At 48.4% G+C, this 20,848-nt stretch overlaps 1 protein-coding gene across 3 annotated transcripts in view; it reads right to left on the bottom strand.

Moving 5' to 3' along the window:
- Nucleotides 1–2,192: 2,192 nt before the first annotated feature.
- Nucleotides 2,193–20,848, bottom strand: part of dimm (basic helix-loop-helix family member dimmed) — a 564,311-nt gene continuing 545,655 nt past the window's right edge. For all 3 annotated transcript variants that reach the window (XM_075702147.1, XM_075702146.1, XM_075702148.1), the window contains one exon: nt 2,193–20,457. In XM_075702147.1, the coding sequence (XP_075558262.1) occupies nt 20,215–20,457 (243 nt within the window). In that variant the 3' untranslated portion in view covers nt 2,193–20,214. The remainder of the gene's footprint in view (nt 20,458–20,848) is intronic.

Below are 20,848 nucleotides of genomic sequence, written 5' to 3'. Positions count from 1 at the left end.
AGAAGAAATATGGTCAAGTAAAACTCTTGCTTGCGCTAGTTGGTTCATGCTTGAAGTAGTAAAGCCAAGGCCTCAACCTGATAGCCGTCTCAGCTACCTGCCCTTGATCTGCTCCGGACCACCTTCAACGCATGTCGAGTGAGCTCCTGAACAACACTTTTCAATGCGGTGAACGCGATATAAAGCATGAATCCGGCACCTCCAAGAGAAGTGCCACGTAATGCTACGGAATTTTACTTTTTCTCGCGTTTAGCGCTAAATCGCCACTGAATTTTTGATAAAACCGTCTTACTGAGACGCGAGAGATGCAGCCATCAGCTTGGGTGGAAAGCAATAAAAATTAAAAATAAAATAAAAAGAAAATCGAGCGAACGACCACCCTCTTGCTCAGCTAAATCGGCGTTATTTCGGAGTGTTCTGCGTTTCGCTGCTGGCATAGACGTTTTGGGCACGCGCAGTAGCTTTCTGGCTAAACGGTTGTGCGCAGATGGCTAGCACACGTCGTTCTTGAGCGGGAGGGCACCATAGACTCTCAGTTAATACTCTCTATTCGCGTTAACAAACGCAAGAACGCGCCAGAAGGCCCTTTGATATACGCCTTTCTCGATTCGAAAATGCACCCTCGGTGATCGACCCTCATCCCGTCGGGAGGAGGGGGAGGGGAGGGGGGACTAGAAACCTTAGAGCTTCAGTTTCGATTCGGCATTTCTAAGCTGCACACAGGAAATATAGTTTAGCGACAACACGACGTGTTTTGCGATAACGCGACGTGGAGCCTTCGAAACGAGCAACAAGGCCAAGAAAAAAAAATATAAAGCCGGCAGATCCCACGCCCTGTGGGTATCAATGTTATGCGAAGCTGTGTGCGGGGAGCCTGCCAAGTTAGCGAAACGAACACCAGAGCACCACGACGTAGTCGGCCGTTTCATGACCTACATGACACGCATGTCATGAAATTCACGTCATGGCCTATCATTTACGCTCGTCATACACTCTTGTCGTACTACGTCAATTTTGGCACCTACCTAATTAAACGAACATGAGAGCACCAAGATGTGAAGCGGCTAGATAGATGCTGTCAAAGTTGCAAATGTTCGCCAAGAAATGCTTCGCATTTAAAGAATCGCCTCAGACCGCGCTCGTTGTGCCAGACCGGAATTATCGTCAACCACGCGCTACTTACACGTTTGCTTGCGGTTACGTGCCCGCCGCGGTAACCGGGTGGCCGTGGCGCTGCTGGATCTAAGCCGCCGAGGGTTGCGGTCGCGGCTTAGATTCCGGCCGCAGCGACCACGTTGATGATTGGGGGCGGAGTGCAAACAAACCTCGTGTACCCGTGCACGCTGAAGAACCCCAGGTGGCCAAAATAAACCCGGAGCCCCCCCACCCCCCTCCTCCAACGGCTTGCGTCAGAACGAAATCTCGATTTTGCCACGTAAAATCCGAGAATTTAATTTTTAGTTGCTTTTACTATTTCTGCAACGCTCATAAGCCTCAGCTTCTGCGATCGTATACTTTGGCTTAGAGATCGAAGGGCCCTAATCTTTTCTTTTTTTGTTGTTGTTAGAGCTTCGCCACGTTCGTTGTAAGCGGAGCTTGTGACGTCATGCACAATCTATAATTCATGCGTTTCACATTTCAATAAATGCCAGTGGGGATTTTGCGCTGGAGTTTTCTTGCGCAGGTGCATTATGTGGGAGCGCACTTGTGTGCAGCACCTAGCAGATGTGATTGATCATGATGAGCGATTGCGTATACGCTTTAGAAGGAAGGGGGGGGGTTGAACAAATAAAGAAAGCGAGGTAATCTGTCATACTGCTCACCATTTGAGTAGTGTCTAGCCGTGCTTGACGCTTGCCGGCTAAAGAAAAAAAAACTACTTTTTATAGAGTGCAGTTTTTTTTATTTTTATTCGTACGCCGTGGGGCAGTAGTCTCGTACGATCACTTTCGGCGATACCGTCGCGTTCGCGAGATTTCGCGTGACTCGGCAACGGCCACGTCGAAGTACACGGCCGACAGCATTCCAGGCAGTGTGCGAAAATAGCGAGCTCGGCACAGTGCCCGCAACCAACGTTGTCTACCGTGTACGCCGACGCGTCCGGTGCCGAGTCACGCGAAATCTCGCGAGAGTGACGGTATTCCCAGTAGTAATCGCGCGATAACACCAACCCCGAAGTCAGAGGACACAAAGAGCTTCGAAACATTTTTATTTGACAACAGCAAATATCTTCCAAGAAACTGGAACAACACGTCTTTTCTGCATGTTCATATACGGCATTCTGTATATAGGTAGTTGTATATATATATATACCCATGTGTAGATATATGTATATATATATAATTATATATAATATACACTATACCGGTACGATGTGGAAGGAACGCCGTCTCACCACTATAGAAATATATGTCAACAAATGGGACAGACCCATAGAAAATATATATATTACTCTCTGCGGTTGCGTCATATCAAGAAATGTTGTCTCGTGTGTTTCTAGTCGTTTCAAGTGTTTTGTCGTTTTTTTTTCGTGTTTTTTTTCTTCAATCTTTTATCGTCGTCTTTCTATACTTTCGTTCTCTTTGTGTGAAGCGGATAAAAAAAGAGTCGGGGTTTGGGGGACGTGGGAAGGTGACATGTGTTCATTTCTCACGCGAAGGCGCAATAAAAAAAATGCATATGTTTATAAAAAAATCAAACAAACAAGCAAACAGACAACATAAATGAACAAATAGCAACAGCGGCAACAACAGCAGCAACAGCAACCACAACATGAAAGCTCACACATGCACACTTCGCACATGAAGCCACACTCGCATGAAAAAAAAAAAAAAAAAAAAGAAAACCTAGCCACTAAGCAACGATTCATATCGTACATTTATCTCTCGCGTAAGGACAAACGAATCAAGAACGCTAACACAGCGGACATATCTGTTATGCGAGGAGCTCAGGATGCCTCTCAATTCAGAGAGATACGAGCAAGGTCGGAGGACTGGGCAGCGAAGGCGACGCCATCTGACGAAATTGATCCCACACTAGGTTTAAAGTAATCCGTGTCACTTTACGAAACCCTATTAATACAGACTAGCTGCTATGACGTCTATCAACTCTGTAAAAGTGCGTGAACCTACGTCACGGCTAATAATGCCGGCCGGTATTACAGGGTTGCTAATGTCGACTGTTGTTTACCCGCTGGAATGTCAAGGAACAGATCGTTTGAGGCGCACGGAACATATATAAACCGGATATAACAAATATGTGAGAAGACTCTTTTACGTTGTCAGTAGTATGTCTGTAGGAAGTCAATGAAATCTACTAGAAGTTTGGAACGGTATCTAGACTGCCTAAACTTAGTTTCATAACTTGAGAGGACTTTCTCGCGGCAAAGTTCGTGCCCCACAATTTTATTCAGACAAAATCAGAAAGAAGAAAGAAATACCGCGTTTTTTTTAGAACAGAGTTAAAACGTAAGCGCTACCGCTACGGCGGTCATCCAGTTGCCCTCTGCATCGCAGACACTCCGCTGAGATGTGCATGTTTCCTTAATATGCGTCAGAGTAAGTAATCGCAAAGCTAACTTGTCAACGCCGTTTTAAGCACCCTAACCTTCATAAAAATAAGGTCGTATACTCTGTAGACGTTCTGTAGATGTTCTGTAGATGTTCTGTAGACGTTCTGTACACTTCCCGCAGACGGTACTGCTTTGTTATGGGCTTGGTAACTTCTGTGTAATGCCTGCTTTCCTTCGGTCTACTGTGTGCCACGGAATTCGGTACGGGTCGTTCGTGGCAACTCTACAGACACTAAGCGACAAAAAATTATAATGCCGTCCGTCCACAGGAAGTCTGCATATAGAAAATCTTAAGACTTCACGGCACAATTCGTCTCTAATTTTTTTTTTCAACGGACTGTTAAAATAAACACATCTGAGGGAGCCGCCAGGAGGGGTACTTGAGGTTTTTTGGTACGAGAGCGATCGTCAGTCGAAGCGATCGGTTTTCTGGCGTCTATTATGCGAGGCAGTGCCCGAACTTTTTATTTAGTCTGTCGCAGATAACTAAGACGACACTGAGTGCCTCTCACATTGTTTCTAAGCTTGCCGGAGCTGGGTTTGCACGAGCCTGTCTTTTGTAACCTAACTCGCTCGCCCAAGGCGCACTGCGCAGCGGATTCTCATCCGTCACAGCGGGCGGGCTGCGGTTCTGCGTTTCTCTCCCGTTTGCCTGCTGTCTAATGCTGGGCTGGAACCGCTGTACAACAATGGCCCCAGGAGCGCACAATAGACCACAGATGTTCAAGTGCTGGTCTTCACAACGGCAGGCAGAGCGGGGCCGAATGCGGGGAAAGGGTGTCGGCTGCACGACAGAACTTGTTCGATTGTCGCCGAACGAAGGGGGGAGAGTCTATTCTCGGAGGACAAGGCGGTTTGGTGAGGACGCCGAGCGAAACGTGTTCGCTTCTTACGTGGCTCTTCTTCGCTAAGTCACCTTGCGAAATCGCGGACCCTGTTTAGTGAAGTTTCGCGATGTTGCTGCGTTGCCTCGCGCGTTTTCCGCAAGCGAACACTCCGAAAAGTGATCGCTCAAACAAATCAGCAAGAAAATAGAGGGGGTTGGGGGGGGGGGGGGGAGGGCAAGCTTTCTGGCAGTGGAAGGTGCGAGATTAACCGGACAAATAACGTACAGTGATGAACCACTGAAGGAGTCGCAATTCGACTGGGTTGCCTTTGGGACTCTCTGCTGTGCGAGTCAAAGAGCTTACGCCGAAGGTGCTCTATCACGGCCGATTGAAACTCGAACTCGAGAAGGTAAAACATGTCTTTCTAGCAAACACCTAGACAACGGAAACTAAACGTAGAAGTCGGAGTCACGCCGATACAGTGTCAACTCGAGAAGGTAGCGACGAAAGAACGCGTCCTACTCAAACCACGACGAGGCATTCAAACGTCGCGCCATAATGGAAGTCGGGCTTCACGTAACCGAGGCAACTCTGCCTCCACCACGGGCCTAAAAACGAAGGGAACGTAGACAAAAACCACAGTATCACGTCAGGCCGCATCTGCCAGGCTAAGCCAGTCAGACGCGTGTTTTGGCACATGAAATGTCATCTGAAAGGGCGAGTAATGATACGGAACAATGACCCCACAGGGGTAACGTCGGTCTAGCAGAATTGCTATGAAAGTGAGAGAGAGAGAGAGAGAGAGAGAGAGAGAGAGAGAGAGAAAGCACACGTGGGCGTGGTAAAACAGTGCAACGACACGAGACATTTGTCCTTCCTTTAGAAGTTGCGGTCCCAATCCGCGTGCGACACTGTTTTGTGCATGTCTTCTTTCAGACAGGAGGACTACGTAACAAAACCGATGATTAAAGATTAACACCCGCTTCATGAAGCGGCATTTAATTGTCCTGGGATGAGCGAACGGACTCGACTATCGCAACTCTGTGACCTTCAATTTCTGCACTCCACTGGAAAAAGACTACTGCCTTCTCTCCGCCGGAACAAATAAAGGCCGGTTAAATGAAACCCTGCCTGAAGCAAGTGTCTCCCTCTGGCGAGATAAGATGGCGACGTAAGGCGTCTTGGACGCTGAACCTATTTCGATAAACGCTACGAATTTCTAGAAAGAAAAAAAAAGAAACGAGTTTAAAAGAAATAACCCTGGTTTTGCTAAGAGACTGCGTGGAATAGTTCCGGAACTGAAAATGAAGTTAACGCTTATGATAATCGCTTTTGTCCGAAGCCACAAGAGCAACACGCCCAAGAAAGAAATTAAGAAAGGAAGAGCACGCTAAAGTTGGAAAGACAGCCAAGTTAGGAATCACCCTTAACGATAAAAAAAAAGCAAGTTCCTCTGGCAAGTGAATGTCCCCCCACTCCCCCCCCCCCCCCCCGACGCGCATAACTTTTTCAAACTTTGAAACGACCATTGAAGAATAAAAAAATAAATATACGGAAGCTCCAAGAGTGAACGGACTCTTGTTGCATTTCGAATGAGCCGACGCCCTATGCAAGAGGTTAGGATCAGAAGGAAAACCAAAAAAAAAAGTGCGACAGGAAGGCAGCGAAAAGAAGGTAGCGTCGTTTTACACAGCCGTAGCGATGCGCTTGCTCGTTCGATTCAGCCTTTCTCGCGTCCTTGCGCGCGCGAACAAGTGTTTTTTTCCGCAGCGGTAGGCGACCTCCACAGTGACAGCTGGTGCGTTCTACAGCAGTGCCGCACAACAATGGAAGCCTCTGCGCAGCCGGACGTGCTGTTTCGACTTGGGGGTATCGACTCGAAAGAACTTCCCGCAATGTCCTTACAGTGCCTGCAGCCCGTAGAACGAGTGTTTGGTAGTGCGTTCGGAACGCCGGAATATTGAGGAGTTTTAGTGCCCTGCCGATATCTACGCGGCTCATAACCTCGCATTACCAGGAAGCAGGAAAGTGGATAGGGCAGGGTCTGAATTAACGCTTCGGGCCTGGCCGTGTTCAATTCCTTGTTCGTGCTAATGCAAGGTTTTGGTGTGAGCGGGAGCTTATTTGCGGTTCACTAAAACTGTCCAACATACCGGCATTCCAATCGCACTATCAGCTCCGTGCTAGGAGCTCCAACCTCACAGTATATATACTTCGGCGTATAAATACGAAAGAGCCTATGTCTGGCACGTCTTAAGGCATAGAATAAGGCCGATAATGTGCTAACAGGGCATTAGTAGGAAGGCTTAGAGAAACGCAAGTTTAGGAGCATATTTACTCCCCGGTTATGAGACGGCGCATAAAAACTGTCAGCCAGGCAAGGTGAGGTACGTAGCCTCGTCTTCGGCATGCGACCCAGGGGGAAGCCCAATTAGTGTTATTTGTCTAATCTGGAATCCCACTTGCATCGCATCTAGGAAGACTACATATCAGCAAATTTTGGAAAGCGTAATTATCTCACGATACTCGGCCACGTAATCTTCATACGCGACTAAAGAATCGAGGCTACGTATCCAAATTTTCGTCGCTAGGAAAGAGCATGCAATAAACGGCTCACGTAACGACATCCTATAGTTGTGCTAAGCTAAAACTCCCTGTGAAGTTTTTCAAGTAGCGCTTTACAAAATATGAATTGCCTGCAGTGCCACACAAATAGCTCGAAGAAAGAGAGAGGAAGGTAGATGAGTGTGAACCCAGTTGTGGAACAGTTTGCGCTGTGGCCTCAGGGACCTTGCGCATGAGCAAAGCACTTGAAAGGGACACTGTACAGAGGAAACGCCAGGCCTGTTGCTCAGGTCATCTAAAACTCTCTACGAGTCGCGAGAATGCATAATCGAAGTGGTTATCATGTGAAGCGACTTTCCGTCATATACATAAAAGCGTGCTTGCCAGTTCGCTGCCCAGCCCTAGCCTGAAAATGATCGTTGTGAAGCTGGAACACAGACCGGCAGTCCGTCGCGTCGGTTACTTTCGAGACACCGTGCTTTCAGTAAGCATCCGTGACTCTGAGAAATGCATATGAACACGAACACTCGCGTACAAGAGAATCAGCGTAACAATCTCTGCGCAATCACATTCACAGTTCGCGGCAGAAACGGCAGTGGGTCTGTTTCGAACGCAGCTGACGCTTGCTGATAAGAGTGTGGGTGTACGACAAACAATGTTGCTTGCGAGAGAGGTTCGTGATCTGTTTCCTCTAAAGAAGACAGCATGTAATAAAACAAAACTTAGCACAGAAGTTGGCCGTGCACGCGCATAGTACATTACCGCCGGCTGATTGATCGACAGAAGCATACAAGCTCCCAGTGACGCTAAACTGTGAAAAGGTGACTGCTTCGCCAAGAGTTTTATAAAGCACCACCACAGGCTGCAGCACACTCGCGCGCGACGTCATCGCAATCGTCCTGGACAAATTATGGCATTGCAGCGGTGCTATCTCAGACACGGCTTAAATCCGCCCCGTTTTGCAATACCTGTTCGCTTTCTGCGACACTCAAGCGATACGTTGAAGGTCCCGCGAGTCCATCAGGGGGCAAACACGATGGTTCAGTTCAACGTCGCAGCAGACTAGCACTGTCGGGGATAGCAACCCAAGTGCGTTACACTTCCAAGACGGCTCGATGACGTCGTGCCGAGATTCACAAAGTTGATGTGTCTTTCGCGCATGCGCCCTCAGAATGCGTGTCTGACTTCAAGCAAGAACTACAGGCATATCATTTACAGCACACGTTTGACGACGGCATCGCCAGCCTCTCAAAAGTGGCGCTCAACGTGGGGTTGAACACTATTTCAGCACGCTTCCGTAGCAACAGATGATTCACATACTCTGTCTGACGAACAACGGCAAAACAAACATCCACTGCAATTTTTCACTTCAAAAAACTCACTAGCGTAACGACACCCACTGTCGCTTTGACAAGAAAAGCCGCGCGAGAACAACGTATGCGCTAACGTATGACGAGGAAAGCGCTTGGCTAGGAATTGCCAGATTGCAATTTCTCATTTTACAGTGCTTACGCGAGCATTAACGCAAGCACGCAAACCTTTCAGTGCGCGCGAAGTGAAAAGGAAAACTTGCTTCCGAGAAAACTTTCTCTCTTGAAACCCTGTACAGCGTCTGCGCGCAGTTCAATCCGCCAATCACGAGACAAGCGAAAGCTGCGTCTGAACCGAGCCCAGCATAATCACACGGCGACTGTTACGGCGGCACATTGACCTCGGGCGCCGCTAACTTCGGCGTCGCCAACGTTCGGCGAACCATCGAAGCAGTGACGCGACGGCGACAACAACGAGGCGGTCAAACGGGGCGCGAATCCCTTCTTCGAACGCCTTTACACAACGAGCACTGGCACAAGCCTCCCGGCTTAGACGAGCACGGCGACTCGCCTTTGCGACTTCGGTCGAGCGCAAACGACGGCGGGACCCCATTTGCTTCCCCACGCCGAAAAATGTAGGGAAGCGTAAACACTGGCACCGTTGAGGAGGAAGAAGAGGTCGAGGAGGTTACACGCCGGAAATGACGTCATCGCATACCTCGCGTGACGTCACTCGGAGGGACAGAGGCGGGCGACAACAGTTATCGCGACGGACGTCGATTACATGACCGTCGCTTTGTTCCTGACAACACTGATTTCTTACGCTGGCTTGCTGACTTACAAGGGCAAGCGGCAATTCTCTCTTTCTCTCTCGCTATCGATTACCGGATATCTCACGTATACGGGACACAGTGGACGCTAGTTCACAGATCATTGATATAAGCTTTTTTTTTTCTTTTAATATCGAGCTACCTCCACTCCTTTTTAGCGCCGACCTGCTTGACAAAATTAATTCTAGCAACTAGGAATCAAGAAACACTTTCTAAGAAATTAGCTGACAAGGTGGTTAAAGAAGACGAACTGCTTCATGTACTGTTTTCAAAGTGCTCGATCGAGAAATTGCCAGGATGTAGGAGTGTTTGGCTCGTCCGGGTGAGAACAAAGGTCTAACTCAGACGTGTGAAGAACATCAGCAGAAAGTAAAACGGCCGCAAAGGTCACAGCACGATATTTTCCACTCGCATAGTATCAAGACAAAAGCTGTTCTAGCCACCACGCTCAGGCTTGACTCTTACGAAGCCAAGATAACACCGCATTTATTGGAGATGTTAGTATCTCCCAGTCGCGAATGTAAAACCGTTTCTCTGACATGTTCTCCGAGCGTTTTAATAAGGTGAGTTCTACGGAAATACAACAAGTGGGGTTAGATTCCCGAAACCGAAAGTTAAAAGTCAAACTGAATACCAAGATTTTCTTTCGTGAGTTTTCCTCCGCCTTGGGTGATTTTTGTAGAGCCGATTTGTTTAAAATATTCGGGCACTTCGCGTTGTCGACCAATTCGCAATCGCTTGTCTTATGACAATTCAATTTGCTCAATGGCAACTGCATGCTCCAATCAGACGATGGTACGGGGTTCGACATGTCGGGCAAGTGCGAAACGTTTTGCAAATGCAAAGTTTTCTTTTCGAGAATCAGGTTCGGGTTCATTTTGTGGTTTCGTGGACCACATCAAAAAAGAAAAAAAAAGAAGAGGAGCACGAAAATTCAAACAAGGACATCCGAGGGCCCACTTCGACCGAGGGCCCACTTTGACAGTCGCTGCAATCAGCGTAGTGAAAGTTCCCGAAATTCTTCAAATCAAGCGTGCTCGCACTTCTGGTCGAGAAAAGAAGTTCCCTACTTTGCAGCCCTATTTCCCCATTTTTTGGTTTTCATTCGTCCTCGAAAACACCTTTTTTTTTTGTTAGATGCTCGTATAGAGATTCTCAAAAATTTCGAGATTTTGGAAGATTCTTTTTCCACAGATCTAGGTGACTTTCGGGTAGCTTAATGAAAAAAGAGAACAAAAAACACACTCTTTGAGCCGATGGTGTACCGCGACAGGGAAGTGCTGGCTATATTGTCTCGTAGCAGAGTGGAGCTCACTTATTTCGGCATTTATCTGATTCAAACAAATTTCGGAACTGCTTCAACGGAAGTTTCTCAAGAAATGACGTACGTGCATTACCAAGTTTTCCTTTGAAGGCTTTTTGTTGGCCGTCAGAAACATTTCGGTAAAAAGAGCGACTTATCTTGCTCATGCTAGCGTTACGACAGGATACGGTCACAAGACGGCGCTGCGCTCCGACAGATTCGCCAAACCACAGCTGGCTACAACGCGTCGCTGACTGCGAGGAGGGAAACACGCTACAGCTACAACCGCCGAACATCGACACGAGTAGAAGAATTCAGAAAAAAAATACGGCGAGTAGGTCCCACGAAGGCGGCATTTACAGAATGTCTTTTTTCTTTAACCTGCTGCTCGTATGACGTGATATGCTGATTGCCAAGGGCAAGTACTTGAAGAATGGGGACAAAGACGGGCAGAGTTAGCATACAGCACAACGACACCTGCTCGAAGTTCACTGCCAGAACTCACTGTACCCGACGAAGAAACAGAGATTCTACGCGGATATAATCAGCGCACACCGACGTATGGAACACGATCCGAGTGAGGTTCAGGAAGGAATTGTCAACGAGGTGAACGGCAGAAGTGACGTACATTAGACTCTGGGCTGAAATGACTGCGTTGATTGGCTTGGTTGTCACACAAAGCTGGCACGCGCGCACGTTGGTCGAAGAAGCCCCTTCACGACTGGCCGAAGTGATTGACAGACGTCAAAGCTGACACATAGTGATTAGTCTCATGATTAAGCATCCAGGAATCGGACACCTTCCTGCGGCACCACGTTTAGTTCCTCTCGTGTTCAACTGCGTACCCTTCTCGAAGACAACTGCCACCAACAAAAAGAACACATGTGTACTAAAAGCTAGAATCCCTGCAGAGCTTGGTCCTTTTGAATCCTGCCGCGTCCCCTGGGCCGTTCAGCGAGCGCCGAACTTGATTCACGCTAGGGTGGCACATCACATGGTGCGTCGAGCCAACCACCTTGGAGCTGCGTTTGTCTGTGATTGACGCTCGAACTCTTAGACGGTTGTACTAGACCAGGTCGTCGTGAGGAACCCACTGGTCTTATTACGTTGCCCGACCACTAGGTGTCGTCTCGCTTCAAAGCTCGTGGTCGCAGTGGACAACTCGTCTGGCAAGCGTATACTGCGCTGCTTCTAAATCAAGAGTCCACACAAAACACAGCTGCGCAGCCGCTATGTAAAACGGCCTGCTACTACGGCCATAAGTAAGTAACCTAGATCTCCAGTTGGAAGAGACCACAAAAAAAAAAAAAAGGTTCCGTATGACTGTCGAAGGAATTTTTTTTTCTGTTTTGTCATTTGTACACGATGTGCCTTGTACGAAACAAGTGGTAACTTCTAAGAGGCTTCCTAATCGGCCGGCGTAGTGTCATTCCTGACCATATAACGCGATAGTTCTTGCGTATCCCTCCCCTGCAAACGAACTTGGAGAAATAAGAAACAATTAAAGTGCACGGTAGTATCTACGAATGCACCTGCACTGGAGTGCAAGTCTGGAGGAGGCCCCCGCTTGCGAGTCGAGAAATACGCAGTCGGGCTTCGTTGATTTATCGTGGCTTGTCTTGGGGTCTCCCTTATCTCTTTCGCTGTCGGCGACGCGAAGTAAATTCTCTTTTGTCGAGCGCTCGTTTAAACGTGTGCTGCAGCTGCGGTTTTCTTGCGTGCCAGGAACAGACGTAAACGCCACATTGAAAGTAACAATGGGACGACCGTGCCCGATTTCGCAGAGGAAAATGCGGGGCAAGGAAGCGTTCGACAGAAGCTGGCAAATCGGCGAACCCATAGTAATGGCGCGTCACCAACCCCGGACACCTGCGATCGGAGCTTCAGGACAATGAAACAAGACATAAAGAAAAGCAGTGACCTATCCTGACAAAAACCACTTCGTTTTATTTCTCATTGCCTTCGTTATAATAATTTTTTCCAGTAGTTAACGTGAAAATACACAGGAGTCGCTGAGATATTTTCCACCAGAATTCCTCTAGCGCGACCGTTTGGTAGTCGAAAAGAATATTTATGAAAAAATTATTATAAAGGATTGTCACATAGGATGCTAGTGTCTACAGGAATTTAACACTTGCTGTATTACATAGAATTTGAAGAAATATATATTTTTGCACGAGCCCATTTCTAGACTGGTCGCGCATTGGCCAAAATGACAGCTCCGTAAACTCTGACTTACCAAAGAATAAAACTCTCTTTCTAACTGCGGTTATAGTAACTGTTGCGTTAGAAGACCTGTCAAAGCAAGCCCTTTTTTCTCTCTGTACTCCCCTTCTTGATTCCCGGCACACTAACATTTGCTAATCCAAAGCCTACGTCTCGTAAATGAGTCCAGTGGAATTCTCACTTTCTCACTTTATTTTATAGCGCCATTTTTCTTGTACTGTAATGTGACAACCAAATGTGGGAAAAAGACAGACGAAAAAAAAAAAGACCGTTCAAACGTGCCCAACATCGTCAAATAAATCAAATCAAATATTTCTAGCACTCAACAGTTGCGCGCGAACCATTGTTCAGTTACTCGTGAACCATCGTAAACTTTTCCAGCGAGCTGTTGGTCCGATATGAGAAGCCTGCTGTTTTAGTATCCTTTAGTTGAACTCGCGCTGAACGATTCTGCACGTAGCTGTAACGCTAATGTCCAATCCCTGAACGTCGCACGTCATCTGACGTTCAAGTGTCGCGGAAAAGCCGGCACCAAAGATTCCTGTCATTTCAATATCAATCTATCAATCGATCAACGCTCATGCAAGGTTGGGTGACACAGAGCTGGGCTGAAGACTGAGACTTCGTCTTCATCTACGCTTATCTTTGAACGGCTCTTGCTTCCGAAAACGTGGATACCTCACCGTTATAGCTGATGCTTATCGGCGCTTCGCGATTGGATACTAAGCAAAAGAACTCACTGCCGTTGTGGCATCTTTCTGTCAGGAGCTCCACTAACCACTTTGCGTCGAGCTTCTTCCAAAACAAAGCGTCCCCAAGAAAGGAAGGCGCGTCCGCGAAGAGTATCAATAGATGGAATGTATTGAGCCTAAAAATAAGAGAACAGAAACTGCGCCTGTGCCCTCATCAACAAGACTGACGTTATCACCGAGTTCTGGAAGGAAGTAAAGGAAGCCACATGGGCATCTGCGGATGTTGAACTTCTAGCCACAGGAGCTGAATTATGCGGCTGAAACGAAGAAAAGTAAGTAACAGATCGGAACTTTGATAATAGCTTGCACTCTAAAAATCCGAGGGAGATCACGTGATTGGAACCGCGCCTACAAAGGTTATCAGAGGACGCGGTTTACGAGGTTCACTACACATCTACTTCGTCCCGACGAAAACTTTCTTTTTTAAAACATCTCTCACGGGGTTTAGAGGGGCACTTGCGCGAGCGCCAGATGGCGCCAGGAAACATCCTTCTACGAGACGGCAAGACGGAGAGGGACTTGTGTTGCGCCAGTTCACGGGAGGAATGATGGAATGCGATGGACAGAACGGAATCGTAAGAAATAAAAAAAAAATGTGCGCACCGTGGCTACGACTATGGGCAACCGCGAAGGGCGTGGACATGGAGCAAGACTACCGGCATGCGAGTCGACGCGACGTCGCCAGTACGCATGCGCCAACTATACCGTACGGACGACGGGCACAATATACGAAGGTCAGCAGGTACTCTTTTTTTTAACACGTAGGGTCAATATAAGACTGAAATTAACGAGGAGTTCGGAGGACACCTCGTCTTGGAGGAGGGTTTTGTAAGGATAATGGGAACGAGGACGTGTCCTTAGGGCGAGGAGCTATCGATGTTTGAAGCGAAGCAGCGATGGCACGAGACACGGTTTGAATAGTAGTGCGCTTTATATAGCACGCTTTGGTCATCTCTTTCACGTAGAGGTCACTCCTCTCTCCTCTTCGCAGGGTAGCAAGGCGGACTCCTTTCCAATCACACACCGCACTTCACTCTATACTCGCCTCTGCCGAAGTGCGGCTGCCAGGCGGTTACCGACAATTCTAACTAAACATTAACAACGAGTATGTTGTGGCAGACAGGTGTCTTTGCCTGCTTACAGCGTTCATACTTTTCATCTGCGATTAACCGAAAGAAAAAAAAAAGAAATGCTGCCTGAGGGCCGAGAGCGTCACTGCTCGGGCAGAGGGCGAACAGGTTTGAGTGAGGACTTACCCCCGTGTTCTCAAGCGTTCTTCAACACGGAAAGCTCTTGCTCCAATCCCCTGAGTTTAGCACAGCTCAGCCCTTCGATTGAACAAGAAACTACGTTTCACAATATTTGCCGTGGAGCGTCAATTAGGTGTAGTTACCACTTCTCTCGAAGGGTGCCGCTGCAATCCGATTTCCCGAGCCGAGGTGCAGTGTGGAGTGGAGGAACGTTCCAGAATACGGAGGTAACAACGACGCCTTGTCCCCTGAGGACCATCTGATCTCTCCAGTAGGTTTCGCTCGGGGCGCCGTGAAGAGACGCCGCAGAGCTGTGGCAAGCTTTCTCTACACGGGCGAATTCTCGCAATACGCAGTTGGAGGTCGCGCCGTGGCAACTGCATTCGACCCGACTTTGCTACGAAAGAAGTTCAGCAGAGAGGCGGCTATGCTTCGTTACTTCGCGATGACCAACGAATACGAAACTACGCGTGGCCGTCGAACGGAAGGTCTACGGTGTGTGTGTCCGCCTTGGCAATTTATTTTAACCTCGCATCTTTAAATGAGGCAGCTAACTCTTGAACATCACGTGCAAAAAGCACGCTATGTTGCGACGAGGAGCGTGAGCCAAGTTGTACCATGTCCGAAGCCGTCGCTGCTAGGCGGAATCTATATAAGCGCGGTTCGGAGAGAATACCTACATTTATCGATAGTACGGCATCGCCAGCGCCAGGGTTCAAACCGGTACACAACACTGCGGCGACTAAATACGGTTGGTTCCGCCCTTGGATACCTGCGTAAGCGAGAGTATGGACGACTGACTGGAAGCATCGGAGTGGCAAGGGGGAGGAAAAAGGAGGCAAGGGGGCGCGGGAGAGGGGGCGGAGCTGCAAAGGTAAACTTGCATAGTCACAGCTTTCACACGATAAAGTAGTACACAACACTCACGTTAACACAGAGCGACGCAACCTGAGACGACACGAGCACACCACGCTGAATGCGCGGCGAAACAAAGACTGAGAGAAAATAAAAGATATAGAAACTGAAACAAGAGCAAAAATGCTTGAGAGACCTCCAGGAACCAAGTATGCACAGTCCTTTCGCTGACGTAACTTTCCGAGAAGCGTGGGCACGCGCATACGTGAGCGGCGCCCTCGAGTGGCGTCGATTGTCAGTCAGCCCGTGGTATAATAACATTCGGTACCCTCGCAGACGACAGAGGTTCGAGTGCCGAAAGCGAATGATGACGTCGGCAGCACGCCATCGCAAAGACGTTTCGGCGGTGGTGGCAAATCGGAAAGCCATGCACGCTGCACTCTGTGCGCAGAGAACAGCGGCGTCAGCACCAAAGCGCGCAGTGCGGATGTCTTAGAAACGTGACGTCAGCACAACTTGCCAAAGCGAGCCGAGGTCAAGCGGGAAGTTCGAGGCCTATACGTGTGCACTTCAGTAGAGCCACAAGAAGGTGTTCGTCTGCGGTCATAGAGGCTCACACTTCTGGAACAGTCGGGACGCGGTTGTATGCGCCGTCTGCTACGAAGCGCATAGGCTTGCGTCAACTGTCAACACCAAGAAAACGGCGGCTAGAGAAACGACCCATCATGTTATGGTCTGCGGAAAATCTGACGCATTTCTTCAACTAACAAGGCGGTCTCTCGTTAGGAATCGAGAGTCGTCTGCTCCGCTGCAGCTGCTTTTGTGTCAGCGCCATCTTAGAGACTGTTACAATAAACTCTTGGGCTCACTCCTAGTTAACGTAACTACATTCACTCAACTTCTCTGTCACAAACAACGCGACAATCTTTCAAACACACGTTGGCACCGAAAACAACAATCCTCATCTCGCATCACCTCAGGCACCACGTAAAAAAAAAAAAATAATGAGCTCCGAAGTTTTGCGTTCACAGAATCATCCCCGCACACAGCAAACAAACAATGCCATCGACGACCGGCTGCATGACAAGATACCATCGACAGTCATCGATGTTCGGCAAGGTGCCCTTTGAAGTCCAGTGACGCAGCTGTGAGTATATGTCAATGAAAAAGCGGTAATTTAGAGCTGTTGTTAATGGAACGACCCCGTCTTCTCGCACCTTTTCCAATACCACTTGGCCTAGGCATTCTCGAACAAAGCAAACTGGGCGTGGCGTTGTCACGCAAAGAAAATGGAGACATCTGCACCGCATGCCCTCAATTGTTTCTGTCGGCCTCTGGAAACACCCCAGCGAATGCCGTAAGACACTCTTCGAAGAGGGCGCCACCGATGGCTTTCACAGCAAACATCCAAAAACTAAATTAAAGCAACGTAAAAGAAAATATGAAAGCAAGACTGAGTCACCCTAGGCAAAAACAATATCGGACGCGAAGCGATTGTCGCTTTCAAAATCTTTCGCAGTCCGGAAACATGGTAAGCGAAAGTAAGGATAATCAAGAAAAAAAAAATATGCGTGACACTTGTCCCAGACACTCAAGCGTGCGCTGCGAGCGCCAATTACTACAACAACTGTCTCCCCTCGCTCAGAAAATGTTCCTGTACACAACGACGAAAAAAAAAAAAGAAATAAAGAAACTGTACAAGGCTTTTTTTTTTCATCAAGTAGAAAAATAACATCTTCCCCTCTGTCGTGTACTATGGAAAGCAGTCACGAACCCGAACCGACGTAGAGCGAAAAACAAACACGACAATTGTGGAGGGGGAACCGAGCCGTACGGCGTCGTCGACATGATCGTCGCGCATCGACGCGCGATCGAACACATCGACTCGAAACTGAAGAAGCGATTTCGCCCGATCTGGCTCTCTTGCTGGGTCGATGACGGTGCCTGCTTATGGCAGCTCCTAGAGCCTAGGATAAAAAGAAAGGACATTTACTAGAGGGAGCTCTCGCGCTACGATCACTCAGCTTATCGACATCAGCGAGCAAGAAATCCGGGAAGAATATTTGTACGATAATATTAAGAGCAGTGCCTTTCATGCCCGAGCTGGCTGACGGGAAACAAAAAAAGAAACACACAGGAACAAATATTTGCAGCAGGGCCACGCATTACGCCTGCTGCAAAAATAAAAAAAAAACAGTGCTATTAATCCGGAAACGACTTAGTACGATGTAAAGAAATGCGAAGGCTTAACCCGGCCGGGGGAGCCATAGGGACTGTCCACCTTTAAGAATCCTAGAGGGTTTTGAACCTGATGTTTGCTAACTGGCCAGTGGTCGAAATAAACGAGACACGTTTTGAGTATTAGTGGAAGACAAAGGCTGCGAAGAGATGGGGAAGGGATCGTCGACGGGGTATAGATAACTTTGCCAGATAAAGGCAGATACAGGCAGAGGGCTAGCTCACGTTGTGGTATCACGGCAAGTTGCTCGCTCAGGCCACGTGACTATTTGTCGCCATCCAGATTGAAAGGGGACGCTTTAGGAATCACCTCCATCATTGAATACTGTGACAATGATGTGGATGTACACGTGTCTATCTCGTCACCGTCGCTGTCTGTTCGGACGTTCTTGTGACTTTTATCAGTTACGCATTACGTTTCAAACAACTGTTCGAGGAGTCGTTGTCTTCTAAGCACAGCAAGTGAACGAGCCTCTCCGCCTGCACGCATTGTCACCGCGAAATGTTGCAGTTACAATTTCGCTAAAGACGACGACTTCGCAGGGTCACAAAGACGTTTGAAGAAGCCTGGAGGGCGAAGTTTAGGCATGTCCGACCACTGCCCCCTAATACATGCGCTAGCTGAACCACCACACTTTCAGATCCCTTAGACACCAGCGGCAGAGTTCTCCCTAGTAAGTTTTGCGGGAAGCTTCCTTTACAGCAGCAAAGGCTACACGAGGCAAGTAGATGGTATTTTTTTTTTTCATCTTAATTCGCACAAAAGCGCGTTGCGCGACGTGATAATTTTCACTACGGCTACTTTTGGACCCGTGCTCCTGAAATTGTGCGAACGCTTCGTTTGGTTGATTGTTCAGGCAGGTTTGCGATAATAAAGAAAATGCAAGAGACACACTAGAAACGTGAACAAAAGAAAAGGCGATCGTGATAAGATAACAAAGAGGAACCTCCAGTCGTCCCCGACACATGCTCTTCAGAAATACATATATGTTGGCACCATGAACCTTGAGCCACCAAGAGTGCATACGTGACCTAAATCCTGCGAAACGTATCACCTCGTGAGGTTAAAAAAAAATGCGAACTGCTATTTACAAGCGAGAGAACGCTGTCTTGACATCTGCTGCTTGTTCAATACATTCGATCTTGTCACTATTCTGCACGCGAGCTTACGTCACTGGATACATCCGTTGAGAAAAGAAGTTGGAACGATCGGTCTGGAAAATGAGATGCGTCAATAGCTGCAGCCTCCCGTAAAAAATAAAAGCAAAAGAAATCTCGTGAAATCAATCAGCCTGCAAAAAAAAAAAAAAACTGGTACACTTACACGCACGGCTGCCTATCGGTAACAATGGCAACCTTGTGATTTCACAATCAAGATTTTATGACGACGGAGAAAAACAACAACAACATGACTTCTATATCCAGCGTTATGTAGCTGTTGGGCGAGATAAATGGTTTCGGCTATCGTAAATAGTCTTCGCGCCTAACAGCATTTATAAGAAAGGAAAAACTTACAAACAATCGATATCTCAGCCTCGCTGACCGCGTTCCAGGGTAAGAACATCTCACAACATAATAAATACAGCGAAGCCAGAGTTCGGAGCTCATCGGATGTCGAGTTCCTATTCTGAGACCACGTTCCGGAACACCACTGCTGCGTAGAAAAGATGCACTTGTGAACCCTTCGTCAGGAGCCTCAAAGGCTTTTAACTGCTTAGTTCACAACACTGGCTGACGAAACACAGTACTCGGCGCTCTAACAACCATCCGGTATAAAGTTCCACAATGCGGTTTCGCAACGAAACGTCTGGCTCGAAGCAAAAACGAAATATTTCTTCAGACCCAGTGTATAACTAGAGAGGTTTCTCGATGTGCGGAGTCTCAGCAACGCCTCCCTTAATGAAACAATCACGCTCTTATTAAGGTGTCACGTACTGCACTAACTTACGCGATCATCAAAGACACCAGTGCTACTTGGCGCGCTTAAGCCACGGATTCTGCAGTGAAACAGACGACAGTTTCGCCAGCGGGCTGAGTTCACGCCCACGCACGGAATATAGCGGCGCCCAATACGCAACTTCGTCGTCTGTCACCCCACAGCATTACCAGACGACAAGCACGCGGGTTCATCAGAAGCGCGGAATACAACGAACCAGGGGTGTTTCCAGAGTTTGCCGCCAGCGAAACCAGATGGCGCCCCAACTAAGGTGCCTCGTCGAGTGCATCCGCTACAGAGGGCCGGCGCAGCAGCGGTGAACGATGCATAGCGAGATTTGCCTACTAGAAGAACAAGAGTGACACTGTCGAATGGCCGCCGTCGCGCCAAAGTCCAACCCTCGCGATGTCCCGGACACCCTTAGAAAGCAGCGGTGGCGTGACTCAACGTCGTGGCTTGGCTTGGCTTCTTTTGGCTTGGAGGCGGCGGCGGCTCGGTTGCGATGACTGGTGGTGGTCGTGGCCGCGGCGATGGCGGCGGTGCAAGGGCGCTCAGGGGGCGCCACCGTCGCTGACAGAGAGGTCGTCCTCCTTGAGGTCGTCTTCGTCGATGTCGTCCTCTTCGTCGTCGTGCAACGGAAGCTCGGCAGGGCAGAACTGGTACGGCTTGGGGTCACCGCGTATGTCGCAGATGACGTTCGTGAGCGCCATGATGTAGTTCTTGGCCAGCGTGAGCGTCTCGATCTTGGACAGCTTGCGCTCCATGGCCACGTGAGGGATCACCTCGCGTAATGCCTGCAAAAACGAAAAAAAAAGTGAGACCGTGGCATGGAGGAGGTGCACCACGCAGTTAGTCCCACGCGGTTACTTGACACTGCGCAAGGCCACTGGGGCCTAGAGTTTTGTTGCTGTCAACAACTGCTAATGAATGGGAACGTAGGAAACGCTGCAGCCAGCTGTCCCGAGACGCAGTTAAAAAATTGAGCCTACCAATTTCGTCAACGACGCGGAGAAACACGTATACCACTAGCACGCAAAGACACTAAGTTTGCAAACGAAATGGACATCAAACAAGGCAAGAACTAAAGCTAACCAATCTATATGCACTGTAACAGACCCGTACATTATTTACAGACAAAATATTCTTTCGTGCCGCTGTCGTTATATCTTTCTTTAGTCTCTACCG

This window comes from Dermacentor variabilis, chromosome 8, assembly GCF_050947875.1.
Source record: "Dermacentor variabilis isolate Ectoservices chromosome 8, ASM5094787v1, whole genome shotgun sequence".
In the NCBI taxonomy this organism is placed as follows: Eukaryota; Metazoa; Arthropoda; class Arachnida; order Ixodida; family Ixodidae; genus Dermacentor; species Dermacentor variabilis.
This window is presented reverse-complemented; position numbering and strand designations above follow the sequence as displayed.